Source organism: Saimiri boliviensis, chromosome X, assembly GCF_048565385.1.
Source record: "Saimiri boliviensis isolate mSaiBol1 chromosome X, mSaiBol1.pri, whole genome shotgun sequence".
NCBI classification, from domain to species: Eukaryota; Metazoa; Chordata; class Mammalia; order Primates; family Cebidae; genus Saimiri; species Saimiri boliviensis.
In genome coordinates, this window is record NC_133470.1 from 87,600,929 (window position 1) to 87,619,690 (window position 18,762).

General features: G+C 41.0%; 1 protein-coding gene across 6 annotated transcripts in view; it reads right to left on the minus strand.

The window, feature by feature from the left end:
- The window catches only part of MTM1 (myotubularin 1), a 113,769-nt gene that overhangs the window by 47,352 nt on the left and 47,655 nt on the right, over positions 1–18,762 (minus strand). For all 6 annotated transcript variants that reach the window (XM_003943422.3, XM_074391864.1, XM_074391863.1 and 3 more), the window contains one exon: positions 14,879–14,980. In XM_003943422.3, the coding sequence (XP_003943471.1) occupies positions 14,879–14,980 (102 nt within the window). The remainder of the gene's footprint in view (positions 1–14,878; positions 14,981–18,762) is intronic.

The following is an 18,762-nucleotide window of genomic DNA, read 5'->3' on the forward strand; positions in this document are numbered from 1 at the left end:
AAGGGGTGGGATAGCTGAGAGACAAACGATGGTGCAGTTGAAAAGCATATGGTCTAACAGGCTACTGAGTTTTGTAACTTGTAGGGCCTTGGGTCCCTTTCAGAAGAATCATTCCACTTGAGTGAGCAGGCTAGAAGTCTGGTTGCAATGAGTTATGGTGTGGGTGGATGGGGTGGGGAATTCTACACTTCTGACCACCGACAGCAATGCTGGAGGAGACCAGGTGAAATGTCAGCTCCAGAGGACAGGCAATAGGAAAAGAACCAAGCACATTTCAAGGCTGAGAGGGAGAAGGTGGTGGAGACACAGAGATGAATGAGAATAGGGGACCAAGTCTTAGAGGAGGCAGAAAGAAAGGAGGCTTAAAAGCGTAACTAGTGTGTCAATTTGCCAAGTTTACTATTGATTCAAGAAAAAACAGTCCTGGCCAAAAAGGAAACAGAAAACTAAGTCATAACTGTTAGTCATTAGGCCACATTTAGGCTAAAAGCATGTATGTGTGCGCTTCATCTCAGTGTCCAGCTGCAAATAAGTTTTCCTTTTATATATTAATTCCATAATCAGCCCAGAAACTAAGGGTCCACTAAATATAAGTTTCATTTAAAATTGCAAAGCAATTTATAAAAATTTCCACATTTCTGAGCTGAAACACAAAGGCACAAAATAAAACATCCTTTGTGAATTCTCCATTCATAAGATAATTTATACCTGTCGTTCAAATGATCAGAAAAGATGTATGCCTCCATAACCCACTCTACTAATTTAGGAAATTCCTTTTACAAGTAAGCACAATTGGAGTAGAGGCAGAAAGGACATGCAGTAGATACGGTACTGTTTAAGCCCTGTGGCAGGGCTTGATATGGTTCACCAAAGCTAGGCAAAAAGAAAGCAGCAGTAAAGACTATGAAAATCAAAGGCAACTGTAACAAACACCTGCAAATGCTGATGAGCCCTGTTCACAAAGGTGCTGCTGCCTGGCAGACCTTGCTCCCATCCTTGGCATACAATCTAACGCACCACGCCGCAGTCCTCAGAAGGCTGTTGGTCTCCACAGCAAAGGCCGTGCAACCCAGCTGCTTCTTTCCTGAAATTACAGCTAGCAAGAGCAAGTTCCCTCACCTGTGTCTTTCCTGACTGACACAAGGAGGTCAAATATCTCCCATCACACACACACGAAAACAAAAATTTTGCAACTATATGACTGCTAATCAGTTCACATAATAACAAGAAATATTGTGATGCTAACGAGCTTAATGCAGAATGTCAAAGAAAAGCGGCAAGTGCAGAAACATAAACCTGAATGAGCCATGTTCTCCTAAAAGCAGAAAGCCTGCACAGGGTCAAAAGACGGAAAGGAAAACATGGAAAACCATTTCTGAAGAATTCTTTTCAGACATATCACTGTCCCCGTATCTCACCTTTCTAGGTCAGATGCTTTCTGGATTTAATGCTCTGACTTTCAGAGTCCTTTCTCAAGGTACAACCAATGGCTTATTAATAAGAATACTAATCTTTATATAGCATCTTTCTTTTAAAGAACTTAAAGTAGGCATCCCCAAACTATGGCCCGCGGGCCGCATGTGGCCCCCTGAGGCCATTTATCCACCCCACCCCCACCCGCCGCACTTCAGGAAGGGGCACCTCTTTCATTGGTGGTCAGTGAGAGGAGCACAGTATGTGGCGGCCCTCCAATGGTCTGAGGGACAGTGAACTGGCCCCCTGTGTAAAAAGTTTGGGGACATCTGGCTTAAAGTGTCCCACATGTTATCACAATTACTTTATTAATAGTCTTGGGCAAAAGTCTGCTGGGTAATCATCCCTATTCTCTACACCTGCTGGGAAAACGGCACACTAAGAACAGAACTGACATTTATTGAGTACTTACTTCGTGCCAGGCAGCGTCGTAAGCACTTTACATTTAATCCTCACAAAACCCCAACAGGGTAGACTGTTACTATCTCAATTACAGATGAGAACACAGAAATGCATAAACATTATGTGACTTCCAAGGTCACCAAGCAGGTAAGTGACTGAGCTGAATTCAGACACAGACCATTGGACTCCAATGGCACATGCTTGTCACCACACACTGGAAGGGCTCTGCAAACATGTCCCTTCACTTGGTCTCCCCCTCAGTGGCTGCTATGAGCCTGGCACCTGGGTCTCAGGCTTCATTTCTTCTAGCCCTCAACTTCCTTTACGTGAGTCTACATCCCATGCATTTATTCATAAACTCTAAACCTTCACTTAAAATTTAAGAAAATACATGTGCACCTATTGCTGTAAAGGTAGATTTAAGTGAGTACATGAATGCCTACAATAACTTAAAATGCATATTATTCTACATATTCTACCATTACCTAAAATGGTGTTTTTCAAACTTTATGGACCACAATTAAGGATAAGCAATGCCCTTGAACACCATGACACAGTACACACATACACCCGAGAAAAATGTTTCAAAAAGCCACACTTACGGATATTATGTGTTATGCTCTTAATACATTCTATTCTATTCTATTTAAAAATGCTAGCTGCAACCTAGTGCTTTTATGACTCACTAATAGGATTGACAGTTCTAGAAACGGTCATCTGATATTTATATTATCTCTGATTAACCCATCTGAGTAAAAAATGAGCAAACAACACAGAAAATCAATAAAAGAAGAACTCTGCCAGTGAACATTATCACCCCAACAATCAAACTCTTAATCTTTCTGTAGCACTATCAGGCTCTGTTCAGTTACACATGATTTTAATTTCTGCCTTTAAAAAAATCACCATACTATCAGAAACACTGACATTTCTAATTAAAATATATAATTTACCTACAACTACTATAGAGCTTCATGCAATTTATGAGAATTCAGTACAATTTCTAGTGTTTGAAAAGCTAATAATTTTAAAAAAGAAAATAAATGAATAAATTTCTATTTTTGGCCAAAATAGAAAATGTTACTATAAAAATGTATACATCTTATGAGATTGACATAACACAGAAACAATGAAGTTAATGGTGTGGGGTGAACTCTGTGCTGCTGAACAGCTCAAGTTCAATTCAAAGTCTAAGTCATGACTTGAAAACACTGAGTGGTGAAAATACTAATGGGAAAGGAGGCCAGAGAGAGCCAAAGGGGTGGTCTGAAATTAAAAAGCCCACTCATGGTCTATTCATGACCTGGCCAGAGTCAGGGCTCAGCTTGCTTGGCCTCCAGACACCATTTCATAGATGCAACAGCAAGTTCACTTCTGACTTCAAATGCAAATACAAATCACTAAGTTAATCTGCGGCTGGCTGGACAGTCCACTAATAGTAACAAAGTGATCTTTTTCGAGCAGGGTCCTTTGTATTGTTCAATGCAATCAGGCTTATGTTCCCTCCTAGGAAAGCCCTTTTTGGCACACTCCCATATTCCCCACTGTGGCAGTTTGGAAACTTTTCTTCCCCTCCTGTCCCAGAGAAATAATGGTCCCTTCTTTCCCAAACCACCCCACAAACTGGGCTGGATCCCATCCCTCTCTGCCTTCTTCAGGATCCTGCTTGAGAAAGGATCTCTTCTCTCTTTGCCTTGAAAAGAGGCAAGATTTCTTTCCACAAATATATTCCTTTTCCTTTTTCAAATTCTAAGGTAAAACATTCTTCCCTCAACATGCCTGCTACTCTTTTTTTTTTTTTGAAAACCAACTATGCTTCTTTTAAACATGTGCAAATTGGCGTTTGTCCCCTTCACCCAGAGATCATTTTCTGAGATTCATAATTAAAAAAAAAAAAAAAAAAACCCAAAACAAAAATGTGTGCGAGGCACTGGACTAGGCACTAAGGCTGCAAAGATAATGAAATGAGGTCCTGACTTTAAGCAGGTCACAGTTAGGAGGTCAGTTCCCCAGGGAGGTTGTGATCCATCTACCCGGCTCTCCCGGCACTGACACCCATGACATCTTGTTCATCCTCTCCAGGCTCTTCCCTCGCCTCTGCAATCATTCACTTTGCTGGCTCCTTTCCTATCTTCACTCCTTAATAGCTGGCCTCTTCCAAGAGTCTGGTTTGGGACTTCTCTATTACATACCAGGGTTACTTTACCAGGGCCCCACAAAGGAGCTTCAGAGGGGCCAGAAGTCCCCTAAAATTTTAGGTAAGGTTTTGTACATGACTGCATGTTTCAGGGGAAGATAAACTAATTTACATCATATTCTCAAAGGTACCTATAACTTCAAACTACTTAAGAACTACTATTCCAAATCTACATCTCTAGACTACTTTCTGAGGAGCAGGCCTTCAGTAGCTTGCTGTCAATTCTGTCAAAATACATGAAATGCCATGTGTTCAAAAGAGAACTCATTGTTCCTCCCCCTTCCCCTTTCTTCCACCTGTTTCTGCAAATGAATCTTTTTCTGACTTCCGTACTCTGTCGACAGTGCCCCACCCTCCTGATCACTCAAGCCCCACACCTCAGAAGTCCTTCATCACTGGAAATTATATCCATCCTACAAGGCCTTATACTAACAACTATCAATTCTATGCAGGCTTTTCCAACTTTGGTTGGATGTGGTCTCTTCTCCCTGTGAGTCCTGAGTGGATTTCCTTTGCATTTCTCTTGCACAACTGGATGTATATACTATCTTACATTGGGGCTAAACATACTTGTCATATCACTGCTGTTTGACTGTCACATCCCTGAATGGGACTAGGTATCACCCATCCTACACACTACTTATCTTGACCGCTCCCACTGCATCCTGACACCACCTAGCACAAGACATGAGATGAACCTGACTGATGAAACAGTTGCATATGTGGACTTAAGTATCAGGGACTGTTATTCCAAAAGCAGCATCAAGAGCTTATCTGTTTCAATGTGTATCTTGCATTATATTGGTGATTGGCAAACTTTTTTAAGGATGACTTTCAATGATTAAAACCTAAGATACTGTCATTTCCCAAAACTTCATATGACCAATTCAGTTGACTTTTTTTTTTCCAGTTCATTACTTTATTGACTTCCTAAAACAAGAAGTAGGGATTCTCGGCACAGATATGAAAAATATGGCCAATTACCACAGACTTGATAAATCAAACCCTCTGAGGATGACTCCAATAATAGCAACAGAGAATTCTAGGTTTTGGTGTTAGATTTGCAATATTCAGAAACATACATCTCATTTGTTTCCATATAGTGATTTTTTTCTTCACTTTCTACTAAACCCGAGTTCAACAAGAAAGCCATCATTACAAAACTCCCATACAGATGTCACTGTGCTGACAGTAGAGAGAGAAATCAAGGCTGATCCCTGCCTGGATAAGCTCATAATTTATCAGGCAGTGGTGGGGGGAGGTAGGAGGTAGTTATGACAAAATTATTCCATAATGCAGACTGAGATAAGTGCTCTGATAGAGGAACTTGTAAAGACTAACAATTGAGAGGTAAGATGAACTCTCAGTGAGTTCACATGGCACACACACGCCCTGGAAAAGGACCTCGGACCGATTAAGATGTTGAAGGCTAAGTGTGTGGATGATACGTATGCAAGAGACAAGGTGATTGCAGGTAAAGAGGATAGCAAAAACTGAACCAAGAAAGTACCGTGTGTGCTAGAGGAACAGTTGCAGTGCAGGGCACAATCTATGAAGAGTCACTGTGGGTTTGTTTTTTTGGGGGTAGAGGGTGATACAGTAACATAATCATATTTATAAACAAAACGAACAACTGGCCGCACTGTATAGGATTAGCTGGACGGAGAAGGAACTGAAAAAAAGGAAGCCAGTTTGGAAGCATGGATGAAGGTAGAAAGCATAAGAAAAGAGAGGAAATGGCTGAGAGCTGCTACTAAGTAGAACTCATAGGATTCAGAATTGATGTGCCTGTGGGAGAACTAGCAGGAAAGGAACTGAAAAGCTGACTTCAAGTTATCAAACCTGAACAACTGGGGATCCTCGAACTTGCAGGACATATAGGATGAAACATAGGTTTCATGAACTGCAAAGAGGTTAGGACAACAACAAGCTTGTGATTCTTTTTTTTTTTTTTTTTTTTTTCCAAGACGGGGTTTCGCTCTTGTACCCCAGGCTGGCACAATCTTGGCTCGCTGCAACCTCTGCCTCCCAGGTTCAAGCAATTCTCCTGCCTCAGACTCCTGAGTAGCTGGGATTACAAGCGCCTACCACTATGCCCAGCTTTTTTTTTTTTTTTTTTTTTTTTTGTATTTTTAGTAGAGACAGGGTTTCACCATGTTGGCCAGGCTGATATGGAATTTCTGACCTCAAGTGATCCACCCGCCTTGGTCTCCCAAAGTGCCTGGATTACAGGTGTGAGCCACTGCACCAGCCGAGCTTGTGATTCTCAGACTCCCCGAGGAAGGAATTTGAGGTTAAACTCATTGGTCTCACTCAAGGACAATATGAGAGTGAGATTTGGAAGTCATCTGCATAGCAGTGATGACTTTAGGCTAAACAAAACCATAAAGGCAAAGTTAATAAGGTGAGAAGAGGGATGAGAGTAAAACATTGAAGATATTTATATTTAAGGAAAAGACAGATGCAATGGAGTCTGGAAAACAATAAAGATGGTGCAGGAATACAGAAACCAAGGCGCTCAAGAAGAGAGTGGTCAAAATTGTTGAATGCTGGGGAAGAGGTCAAACAGAATGAGATGGAAATGAGCCAGTAATGAGCTCCATACTGGAATGAGTTGGAAAATGAATGTACTAGAGACGAGGATAGGCTAGAATATCGTTTCCAGAAGTTTGGCAATGAAGTGAAAGAGGGGACGGTAGAATAAGGAGAAAGCTGGTCCAGCAGCTTTTAAGGGAGTAAACCCTATAAGAAACAGAAGATACCAGAGAAAGGGGATGTTTGATGAAGCGAGATGTTATACGGGACAGACTGGAGCTTCAGCTCCTTCAAACCTGCCATTCTATCAATTTCTGATGTTTTGGGGCCAGATATGCATAAATCAAGACAGAACACATTTCCTAACTGAACTTTCATGAATTAGACTCACATTCTCACTATCATAATAATTGAGAAGATGTGTTCCCATCAGACTCTCTTTTTATCCTAATAGAATTTAAAAGTGTAATACAGGACGATCCAAGATGGCTGAACAGGAACAGCTCTGGAGTGCAGTTCCCAGTGAGAACGCAGAGGTGAGTGATCACTGCATTTCCAAATGAGTTTTTACTACCCACAGACCAGGAGATTCCCGGGTGGAAAAGTGCCACAAGTCTCCAGCATGGCTGTTTCAGCTGGCGCAGGGGGTCTCCGTACAAAAACTCACACAAATCTGGGCGGCCGTTTCAACTGGCACCTGTAATGCCTGGGAGACAGAGTCACTTATTCAACTGAAAAAGAGAGGGCTGAAACAGGAAGCCAGGTGATCTGGCTCAGTGGGTCCCACCCCCACAAAGACTTGCAATCTGAAATGCTCTGGATTGAGAGTTTCACAGCAAGCACAGCTGAACCCAGGATGGTCTAGCTCTGTAGGGGGAAGGGCGTCCACCATTACCGAGGCAGTCCACCACTACCGAGGCAGGCCGCCACTACTGAGGCAGGCCGCCACTTCCGAGGCAGTCTGCCATTACCGAGGCAGTCCGCCATTACCGAGGCAGTCCGCCATTACAGAGACAGTCTGCCATTACTGAGGCAGACCGCCATTACTGAGACAATTCTAACTATACCTCTATAAACAAAACTGCAAGAAAGTTCACACAGCAGATGGGCAGAGCCTATGGCAGCTCAGCAACACCTCTGCTGGCCGACTGTGACTAGGCTACCTCCTTGCAGGGCAGGGCATCTCTGAAAAAAGGCAGCAGCAGGTCAGGAACTTGTAAATAAAGCCCCACCTTCCCAGGACAGAGTATCCGGGAAAAAAAGGCGGTCATGAGTTCTGCTGCAGCAGATGTAAACGTACCTGCCCAGAAGCTCTGAACGGAACAACGGAGCTCACAGCGAGCTCCTATTAGGGACAGTCTGTCTCTTCAAGCAGCTCCCTGAACCCTGTATATCCAAAGAGACACCTCATAAAGCAGAGCTCAGGCAGACATCTGGCAGATATCCTTCTGCGACAAAGATAACAGAAGAAGAAACTGGCAGCAACCCTTACTGTTCTGCAGCCACTGCAGGTGATCCCCAGGCAAGTGGGTCTGGAGTGGACTTCCAGCAGTCCTATAGCAGAGGGGTCTTACTGTTAGAAGGAAAACTAAAAAACAGAGAGAAATAACTTCAACATCAACAAAAAGGACATCCACTCAGAGACCCCATCCGAAAGTCACCAACTACAAAGACCACAGGTAGATAAATCCACAAAAACGGGGAAGAAACCAGTGCAAAAAAGGATGAAAACATCCAAAACCAGAAAGCTTCTGCTCCTCCAAGGGATCACAACTCCTCACCAGCAAGGGAACAATGCTGGATGGAGAATGACTCTGATGAATTGACAGAAACAGGCTTCAGAAAGCAGATAATAACAAACTTCTCTGAGCTAAAAGAACATGTTATAACCCAATGCAAAGAAACTAGGAAGCGTGAAAAAAGGTTTAACGAAATGGTAATGAGAATAAACAGCTTAGAGAAGAATATAAATGAATTGATGGCACTGAAAAACACAACACGAGAACTTCACGAAGCATACACAAGTTTCAATAGCCTAATTGACCAAGCAGAAGAAAGGATATCAGAGATTGAAGATCAACTAAATGAAATAAAATGAGAAGGCAAGATTAGAGAAAAAAGTAAAAAGAAATGAACAAAGCCTCCCAGAAATATGGAATTATGTGAAAAGACCTAATCTACGTTTGATAGGTGTACCTGAATGTCACAGAGAGAATGAATCCAAGCTGGAAAACACTTTTCAGAATATTATCCAGGAAAACTTCCCCAACCTAGCAAGGCAGGCCACCATTCAAGTCCAGGAAATACATAGAACACCAAAAAGATATTCCTCAAGAAGAGCTACCCCAAGGCACATAATTGTCGGATTCACCAGAGTTGAAATGAAGGAGAAAATGATAAGGGCAGCCAGAGAGAAAAATCGGGTTACCCACAAAGGGAAGCCCATCAGACTCGCAGTGGATCTCTCGGCAAAAACCCTACAAGCCAGAAGAGAGTGGGGGCCAATATTCAACATCCTTAAAGAAAAGAACTTTCAACCTAGAATTACATATCCAGCCAAACTAAGCTTCATAAGCGAAGGAGAAATAAAATCCTTTACAAACAAGCAATTGCTCAGAGATTTCATCACCACCAGTCCTGCCTTACAAGAGCTCCTGAAAGGAGCACTAAACAAGGAAAGGAACAACCAGTATCAGCCACTTCAAAAATGTACCAAATGGTAAAGAGCATCGACACAATGAAGAAACTGTGTCAACTAAGGGGCAAAACAACCAGCTAGCATCAAAATGGCAGGATCAAATTCACACATAACAATATTACCCTTAAATGTAAATGGGCTAAATGCCCCAATCAAAAGACACAGACTGGCAAATTTGATAAAAAGTTAAAACCCATCGGTGTGCTGTATCCAGGAAACCCATCTCCTGTGCAATGATATATATAGGCTCAAAATAAAGGGATGAAGGAAGATTTACCAAGCAAATGGAGAGAAAAAAAAAAAAAAAGCAGGAGTTCCAATCCTAGGCTGATAAAATAGACTTTAAACCAACAAAGATCAAAAGAGACAAAGAAGGGCATTACATAATAGTAAAAGGATCAATGCAACAAGAAAAGCTAACGATCCTATATATATAGGCACCCAATAAAGGAACACCCAGATACATAAAGCAAGTCCTTAATGACTTACAAAGACACTTAGACTCCCACACAATAACAGTGGGAGACTTTAATACCCCACTGTGAATATTAGACAGATCGACGAGACAGAAAATTAACAAGGATATCCAGGACTTGAACTCCGACTTGGACCAAGCAAACCTAATAAATCCACAGAATATACATTCTTCTCAACACCACATTACACCTACTCTAAAACTGACCATATAGTTGAAAGTAAATCACTCCTCAGCAAATGCAAAAGAATGGAAATCATAACAAACAGTCTCTCAGACCACAGTGCAATCATATTAGAACTCAGGATTAAGAAACACTCAGAACTGCACAACTTCAGGGAAACTGAACAACTGACTCTTGAATGTTGACTGGATAAACAATGAAATGAAGGCAGAAATAAAGATGTTCTTTGAAACCAACGAGAATGAAGACACAACATACCAGAATCTCTGGGACACATTTAAAGCAGTGCCTAGAGGGAAATTTATAGCAATAAATACTCACATGAGGAGCAAGGAAAGATCTAAAATCAATACCCTATTATCAAAATTGAAAGAACTAGAGGAGCAAAATCAAAAAAACTCAAAAGCTAACAGAAGACAAGAAATAACTAAGATCAGAGCAGAACTGAAGGAGACAGGGACACACACACACACACACAAAAAAAAAAAAAAACGTCAAAAAACTAATAAATCCAGGAGCTGGTTTTTTTTAAAAGATCAACAAAATAGACATTCAACTAGCCAGAATAATAAAAAAGAAAAGAGAGAAGAATCAGATGTAATAAAAAAAGCGATAAAGGGAATATCGCCACAGATTTCACAGAAATACAAACTATCGTCAGAAATTACTACAAACAACTCTATGCATATAAACCAGTAAACATGGAAGAAATGGATAAATTCCTGGACATTTGCACCCTCCCAAGCCCAAACCAGGAAGAAGTCAAAACCCTGAATAGACCAATAACAAGGGCTGAAGTTAAGGCAGCAATTAGTAGCCTACCAACCAAAAAAAGCCCAGGTCCAGATGAGTTCACAGATGAATTCTAGCATACAAAGAGGACCTGTTACCACTCCTTCTGAAACTATTCCAAACAATCCAAAAAGAGGGAATCCTTCCCAGATCATTTTATGAGACCAACATCATTCTGATACCAAACCCGGCAGAGACTCAACAAAAAAAGAAAACTTCAGGCCAATATCCATGATGAACATAGATGCAAAAATCTTAAATAAAATATTGGTAAACCGATTGCAGCAGCACATCAAAAAGCTTATCCATCACAATCAAGTAGGCTTCATCCCAGGGATGCAAGGCTGATTCAACATACACAAGTCTATAAACGTAATCTATCACATAAACAGAACCAAAGACAAAACCACATGATTACCTCAATAGATGCAGAGAAGGCCTTCGACAAAATTCAACAGCCCTTTATGCTAAAAACTCTCAATAAACTAGGTATCGATGGAACATATCTCAAAATAATAAAGGCTATTTACAACAAACCCACAGCCAGTATCATACTGAATGGGCAAAAACTGAAAGCATTCCCTTTGAAATCTGGCACTAGACAAGGATGCCCTCTCTCACCACTCCTCTTCAATATAGTATTGAAGTTCTAGCCAGAGCAATCAGGCAAAAAAAGAAATAAAGCATACTCTATTAGGAAAGGAGGTAGTCAAATTGTCTCTATTTGCAGACGACGTGATTGTATATCTAGAAGACCCCATCGTCTCAGCCCGAAATCTCCTTAAAGTGATAAGCAACTTCAGCAAAGTCTCAGGACAAAAAACTGATGTGCAGAAATCACAACCTTTCCTGTACACCAATAACAGACTAACATAGAGACAGATCAAGAACGAACTGCCAATCACAATTGCTACAAAGAGAATAAAATATATAGGAACAGAACTAACAAATGATGTAAAGGACCTCTTCAAGGAGAACTACAAACCACTGTTCAAGGAAATAAGAGAGGAAACAAACAGATGGAAAAACATTACATGTTCATGGTTAGGTAGAATCAATATCATGAAAATGGCCATATTGCCCTAAGCAATTGATAGATTCAATGCTATCCCCATCAAGCTACCTATGAACCCCTTCGTAGAACTGGAAAAAACCACCTTATACTTCATATGGAACCAAAAGAGAGCCTGCATAGCCCAGTCAATTCTAAGCAAAAAGTACAAAGCTGAAAGCATCACACTATCTGACTTCAAACTATACGACAAGGCTACAGTAATCAAAACAGCATGTTACTGGTACCAATACAGAGATATAGACCAATGGAACAGAACAGAGGCCTCGGAGGCAATGTCACACATCTACAACCATCTGATCTTTGACAAACCTGACAAAAACAAGCAATGGGGAAAGGATTCCCTGTTTAATAAATGATGTTGGGAGAACTGGCTAGCCGTGTGCAGAAATCAGAAACTGGACCACTTCCTGACACCTTACACTAAAATTAACTCCAGATGGATTAAAGACTTAAACTTAAGACCTAACACCATAAAAACCCTAGAAGAAAACCTAGGCAAAACCATTCAGGACATAGGCATAGGCAAGGACTTCATGACTACAACATGAATAGCAACAAAAGCCAAAATAGACAAATGGGGTCTAATTAAACTCCAGAGCTTCTGTACAGCAAAAGAAATAATCATTAGAGTGAACTGGCAACCAACAGAATGGGGAAAAATTTTTGCCATCTATCCATCTGACAAAGGGCTAATATCCAGAATCTACAAAGAACTAGAACAGATTTACAAGAAAAAAAAACAAACAAACCCATTCAAAAGTGGGCTAAAGGTATGAACAGACTCTTTCAAAAGAAGACATATATGAGGCCAACAAACATATGAAAAAATGCTCATCATCACTAGTCATTAGAGAAATGCAAATCAAAACCACACTGAGATACCATCTCATGCCAGTTAGAAGGGCGATCATTAAAAAATCTGGAGACATCAAGCCTGTAATCCCAGCACTTTGGGAGGCCGAGGCGGGTGGATCACGAGGTCAAGAGATCGAGACCATCCTGGTCAACATGGTGAAACCCCGTCTCTACTAAAAATACAAAAAATTAGCTGGGCATGGTGGCGCATGCCTGTAATCCCAGCTACTCAGGAGGCTGAGGCAGGAGAATTGCCTGAACCCAGGAGGCGGAGGTTGCGGTGAGCCGAGATCGCGCCATTGCACTCTAGCCTGGGTAACAAGAGCGAAACTCTGTCTCAAAAAAAAAAAAAAAAAAAAAATCTGGAGACAACAGATGCTGGAGAAGATGTAGAGAAACAGGAACACTTTGACACTGTTGATGGGAGTGTAAATTAGTTCAACCATTGTGGAAGACAGTGTGACAATTCCTCAAGGACCCAGAAATAGAAATTTCATTTGACCTAGCAATCCCATTATTGGATATATATCCAAAGGATTATAAATCATTCTATTATAAAGACACATGCACACCTATGTTCATTGCAGCAATGTTTACAGTAGCAAAGACCTAGAACCAACCCAAATGCCCATCGACGATAGACTAGACAAGGAAAATGTGGCACATATACACCATGGAATACTATGCAGCCATAAAAAACGATGTGTTGGTGTCCTTTGTAGGGACATGGATGAATCTGGAGACCATTATTCTCAGCAAACTGACACAAGAATAGAAAATCAAACACCTCATGTTCTCACTCATAGGCGGGTGTTGAACAATGAGAGCACATGGACACAGGGAGGGAAGCATCACACACTGGGGTCTGTTGGAGGGGGTGCTAGGGGAGGGACAGTAGGGGGTAGAGAGTTGGGGAGGGATAACATGGGGAGCAATGCCAGATATAAGAGACAGGGATGGAGGCAACAACCCCAGAACCTAAAGTGCAATAAAATATAAGAAAAAAACAACTGTAATACAGACATATTTTTTAAAATCACATATTTAATCAGAAACTTAGAAGAGGCTGAAAATAGATTCAATTATGAGATCAGCACATATTTTTCCAAGCATGGCATTTTCATCTGTGTTCAACACACGCCTCTTCTACTTAAGGGTCCCTTCCATCACCTTTGGTTAATCTGCAGTGTGATCATCCTATACTTAAAATAAAGGAATTTTACAGTATATGTTGTAAATAATTATTTCCTCACTCTCCCCTTAGCAGGTATTTGCATCTAAGTTCATTTCAAGTCAACCAAAGGAGGAGCACGGGGCTAGAAGATTCAAGCAAGGCACAGGAGGCAAGGCCGAGGCAGGATATAAAGAAAGATCGCTTTAAGAGCAAAACTCACAGAAAGGCTTATTTCTGTACAGCAAAAGAAACAATAGTAAGTTTCTTTTTAAGTCACGCAGTAAGAGTAAGGTTACTCTAACAGTGTGGTGAAGAGGAAGGAAAAGTTTTAGGTACATACAATACTAAATCACCTTTGGACTAAGTCATAGATTATAACTAATTAAATGCATAATAAATTGGTCCTGCCAATTGTATACTAAATGCTATCAAACGACATTTGAAAGGTTATTCTTTTCAAAAGTAAACCTGTCCCTATTCAGCTATTGGTGCAGTACCTATATCACACATCTGTATTTGCACAAATGGCATTTAGGCTCAGAGGGTTAGTTTCCATTTAACAACTGGAGCCACTAAAGCCTGATACTCATTGGTCATTAGCTCCAAAGCTGAAAGCAATGAACTCTGGGATATGATCTCACAGTGTCGCACTAAGCCACCTGAGTCTGCCTCACTACTGCCTACATTTTCAAGCAGGGTGGCCAAGATTAAGGGCACACTTAAGGTTGGAAGAGCACAAGATGCCCTTGGTGAAGCTCCCAGGTTCATACAGGGCTTTCGCCAGCCTCCAGGGATCTGTGTTTCAGTCACCTAGGGCAATCCATCCCACATAGACTAGCAGGGGAGAGACCTATCCCCTCTGGAAATGATGAAATTATTTAATAAACACCCCCGCAGATACATCACACTGGGAAACACAACACAGATGAGTAAAAGAAAGAGAATCCCAGCTTGTGGGCAGTTTTCACAGAGAAGGCACTGAGAACCTTCCCATGCTGAGGAAGAGGGTTGAAATTACCAGACTGTGGGCCAGAGGAAAGGCGTATCTCGTGAGTATCTCAAACATATCTCTTCTGCTGTGGCCTTCCTGTTTCAAAGCGAACCTCAGGTTTCTCATGTCCTGGGGGCAAAGGACAAGTATGACAGTTTAGTCTTCAAAGGAGGTCATGTTAATTAGCAAGAAATCTTCCATTCAATTAAGGGAAAAGATTCACTTACCTAAAAGGGCAATTAATCTAAATTACAAAAATTGCTTTGTTTTATATGGTAATTTGATATATCCAGTTTAAGAACACCTGAAAATGTTTCCATCATAGCCATGAATGTAAAGACAAGATAACGCAACTAGCACTAAGGAGAAGATAGAGCTAAAATTCATTTTATTAAAAAAAAATCAAATCTTGCCTTGAACAACATCTACTATGGTCCATTTACTTTCACTGGTTTCCGAGGTATTTTTTAATTTTTTAAAATTTCTTTTATTTATTTTTTGAGATGGAGTCTCACTCTGTGGCCCAGGCTGGAGTACAGTGGTGCGATCTCAGCTCACTGCAACCTCTGCCTCCTGGGATCAAGTGATTCTCATGCCTCAGCCTCCCGAATAGCTGGAATTACAGGCACACGCCACCACGCCCAGCTAATTTTTGTATTTTTAGTAGAGATGGGATTTCACCATGTTGGTCAGGCTGGTCTCGAACTCCTGACCTCAGGTGATCCACCTGCCTCAACCTCCCAAAGTGCTGGGATTACAGGTGTGAGCCACCGCAACCAGCCCTGGTATATTTTTACTTATAAAACTACTTTATTCAAACAACTTTTCTAAAGAGTAACTGACATCAAATATAATCCCAACATTGTCAAACATGTCATTAAAACACAGAAGCTCTCTTCCTAAATGACTGGCATTTTAAGCTCTCATGCAAGTAATATATTTTTATTCTACAATTTTACCTTCACAGAGTTCTGTATAAGCCACATTAAAGTAGCCCATATTCGTAGTAACTATGCTTTTAGGAGCTAAAAATAAAAGGTCAAAACAAGATTTTAAAGGTAGCTTCTAATACCTATCTCTTCAATAAGCAGGAACACTTTCTTTTAAACCAAATCCAAACCAAATAAGCTCCTTTAAATGTCAATCTGTATTATATATACAATAACATTCTATCTTATTTTCAAGACTGGAGTGTTTTTAAAGTTGTTTCTTAAAAAAAAATCAGTTATGGTGCTGTGACTGAGTGATGGCGCTACATTGGAACCCTATGCTCTGCAGTGCACTTTCAATTTTCATTTCAGATAAAGGAGTATTAGGCTGGACTCCGGAGCCACTTCAGGAGCGGTGGAGACCTAGTCGCTGCCCTCTTGGATATCACAGTCTTCATTTTTTTCAAGATGCTTTTTCCTTCCTCAGCTTGACAGTACTCTTAAGCTTCCCAAGTCTGCAGTCTGAAGGACCAGAACAGGCTGTGGCCATCACCAGACATCTCCAAACACAAATGGCAGGAAATGAAATATGAAGAACTACAGCCTGAGACAGCTCATAAAGGACTGGAGATTGAGCACTGTGTATACAGATGACATCTCCTAGGCCTTGCCAGCTCCATGATTCTTTGCTTTTTTTTTTTTTTTTTTTTGAGACAGAGTCTCGCTCCATTGCCAGGCGCCAGGCTGGAGTGCAGTGGCACAATCTCAGCTCACTGCAACCTCTGCTTCCCGGGTTCAAGCAATTCTCCTGCCTCAGCCTCCCGAGTAGCTGGGACTACAGGAGCATGCTACCACGCCCAGTTAATTTTTGTATTTTTAGTAGAGACGGGGTTTCACCATGTTGGCCAGGATGGTCTCAATCTCTTAACCTCGTGATCCACCCGCCTCAGCCTCCCAAAGGATTCTTTGCTTTTTAAAAAGCATGTCACAGAATAAAGTCCAACAACCCATTCATATTACCTCCCAAGAAAATTGGGATAATAGTTATTGGTTCATGATGCAGTGAATAGCTGAATAAGAGGAATAATCATTTCAATGGGATGATATGCATTAAAAGGGTTTAAAACCAGCCACAAGTGCCACACTGGAGAGCTGAGTACCCTCAGGGCTCAGGCCCTGTGAGGAACCTTCTTCCTAACCCCCACGAGTCAGATGGTAACTATAGCATGGTTCTCTTCATTGCTTGACCAGAAATTAGACCATCTCTACATGAATATTTATTCTGATCTATCAGTGACTCAAACGGCTACTTCTAATGTGCCAAAGCACATGATTCAAGTAACTTCTTTTTGCCATCTGATTAAGATGCAATTAAAAAGAGAATATTTATTTCTTGCCAAAAAAAAACTAAGTAGAAAAGGCAAATGACTCACAGGTGGCAGATCACCAAATCTGTAACAGAAGTAAGTTCCACCTGGTCTCCGAGTTTGACTCATCAGGGAAAGAGCCACATGCCTAAGAGTCTCCCAGTCAGACCCTCAGCCTTTTTAACAGCCTGGTCATATGGTGATGTTCCAAGCCTTGCTATATTCAGAGTTGAAGAAAACATATCCCTGCTGCAACGACCCTGAAGAATTGATTTATTTAGGCATCATTTCTAAAGAAACAACACACATCACTGCTGACTTCAAAACGCTATACTGTGTCTTTAAGGTGAGTCCACAGGAGTGAGGCGGGGAAGGGAAAGAGAAGGCTTTGTGGTGGTATGGTTTTACTTTGCTTTTTTGTTTGATTGTTTAAAATACTCCAGGTAGGCAGCAGGAGCTGGTAAGGGGCCTGCAGGGTATGAAATTTACATACTCAGAACTTCCTTTCCCCTGTTGCTGGACAATATTCTCTGGGACTTCTATCTACTGTGGGAAAGATGCTACTGGCAAGCAGAAATCTCCATGTGCATATCTGACATAGCCAAATTTGCAGGAGTTGTAACTACTTGTTTCGGGAGAGGAATGTGGTTGTACCATGGCTATTCAATGCAGGTGAAAGTTGACCTACGGGAGACGGCACAGTGAATCTTTACCTCACCATAGCAGATTTCCTTCATACCAATGTCAGGTTTGTTACTGAGAAGATGGAATATGACTCTGTGACATCAGTGTTTCTGGGGAGATAACTTAGTTAAAAGGTTTTGCTACAACACTGTTCTAGGCCATCATCTTTGGGCTCATGCTAACTCCAAGAAATATATATATATATATAACATTTCAGAATTATGCTTGGTGAGTTGTTCATATGCCTTTTGTTCTTATAATAAATAGTCAAGGGTGAGAATGTCCTTTGTCTCATTAATTTTGGGGGATTGATACAGAAGTACAAGTTTTTCCTATTATGAGGAAGAAAACAGGGTTTTTAAAACCCTTTAAGAATGAAAGTCACCTCAAAACTGTCAGTATAGCAACCGCATTTTCCCTTGAGTACTCTGATATTAAACACTCTACTCCCATAAATCCTTTGATGCAAAATGCAAAAGCCTTCCTTAACAGTAAATTCCCATGTTTCTAGGACCCAAAGGGTAGATAGTAACTGGGATAATAGATAAAGCATTAAGGTAGCTGGAATTAAACCACCACCAAAAAAAGCTGAGGTCGATGGTAGTGGAGAATTTCAGTTAAGATTTAATAATGGCATTATTCTTTAGTTTCTGATAGAAAAAAATGAGTCTTGATCTTTTATAAACTGGAAAGAAAACCACCATATTGTAGCATAATCCAAATATAAGCAAACAAGGTTGGTTTTGAGAAATTGCAGTGTATGAGACTAGGAAAACGAGACTTAGTTTTTGGTTCTGGCTCTTGCGCTGTCTCCCTAGGTAACCCAAGGCAAGTAATCTCACATAGCAAAAGCCTCATTTCTCTATCAATAGAATGAATGACTTGGATTGGCTGGTGACCAGCAAACTTCAGCCCAATCTTCAAATTAAGA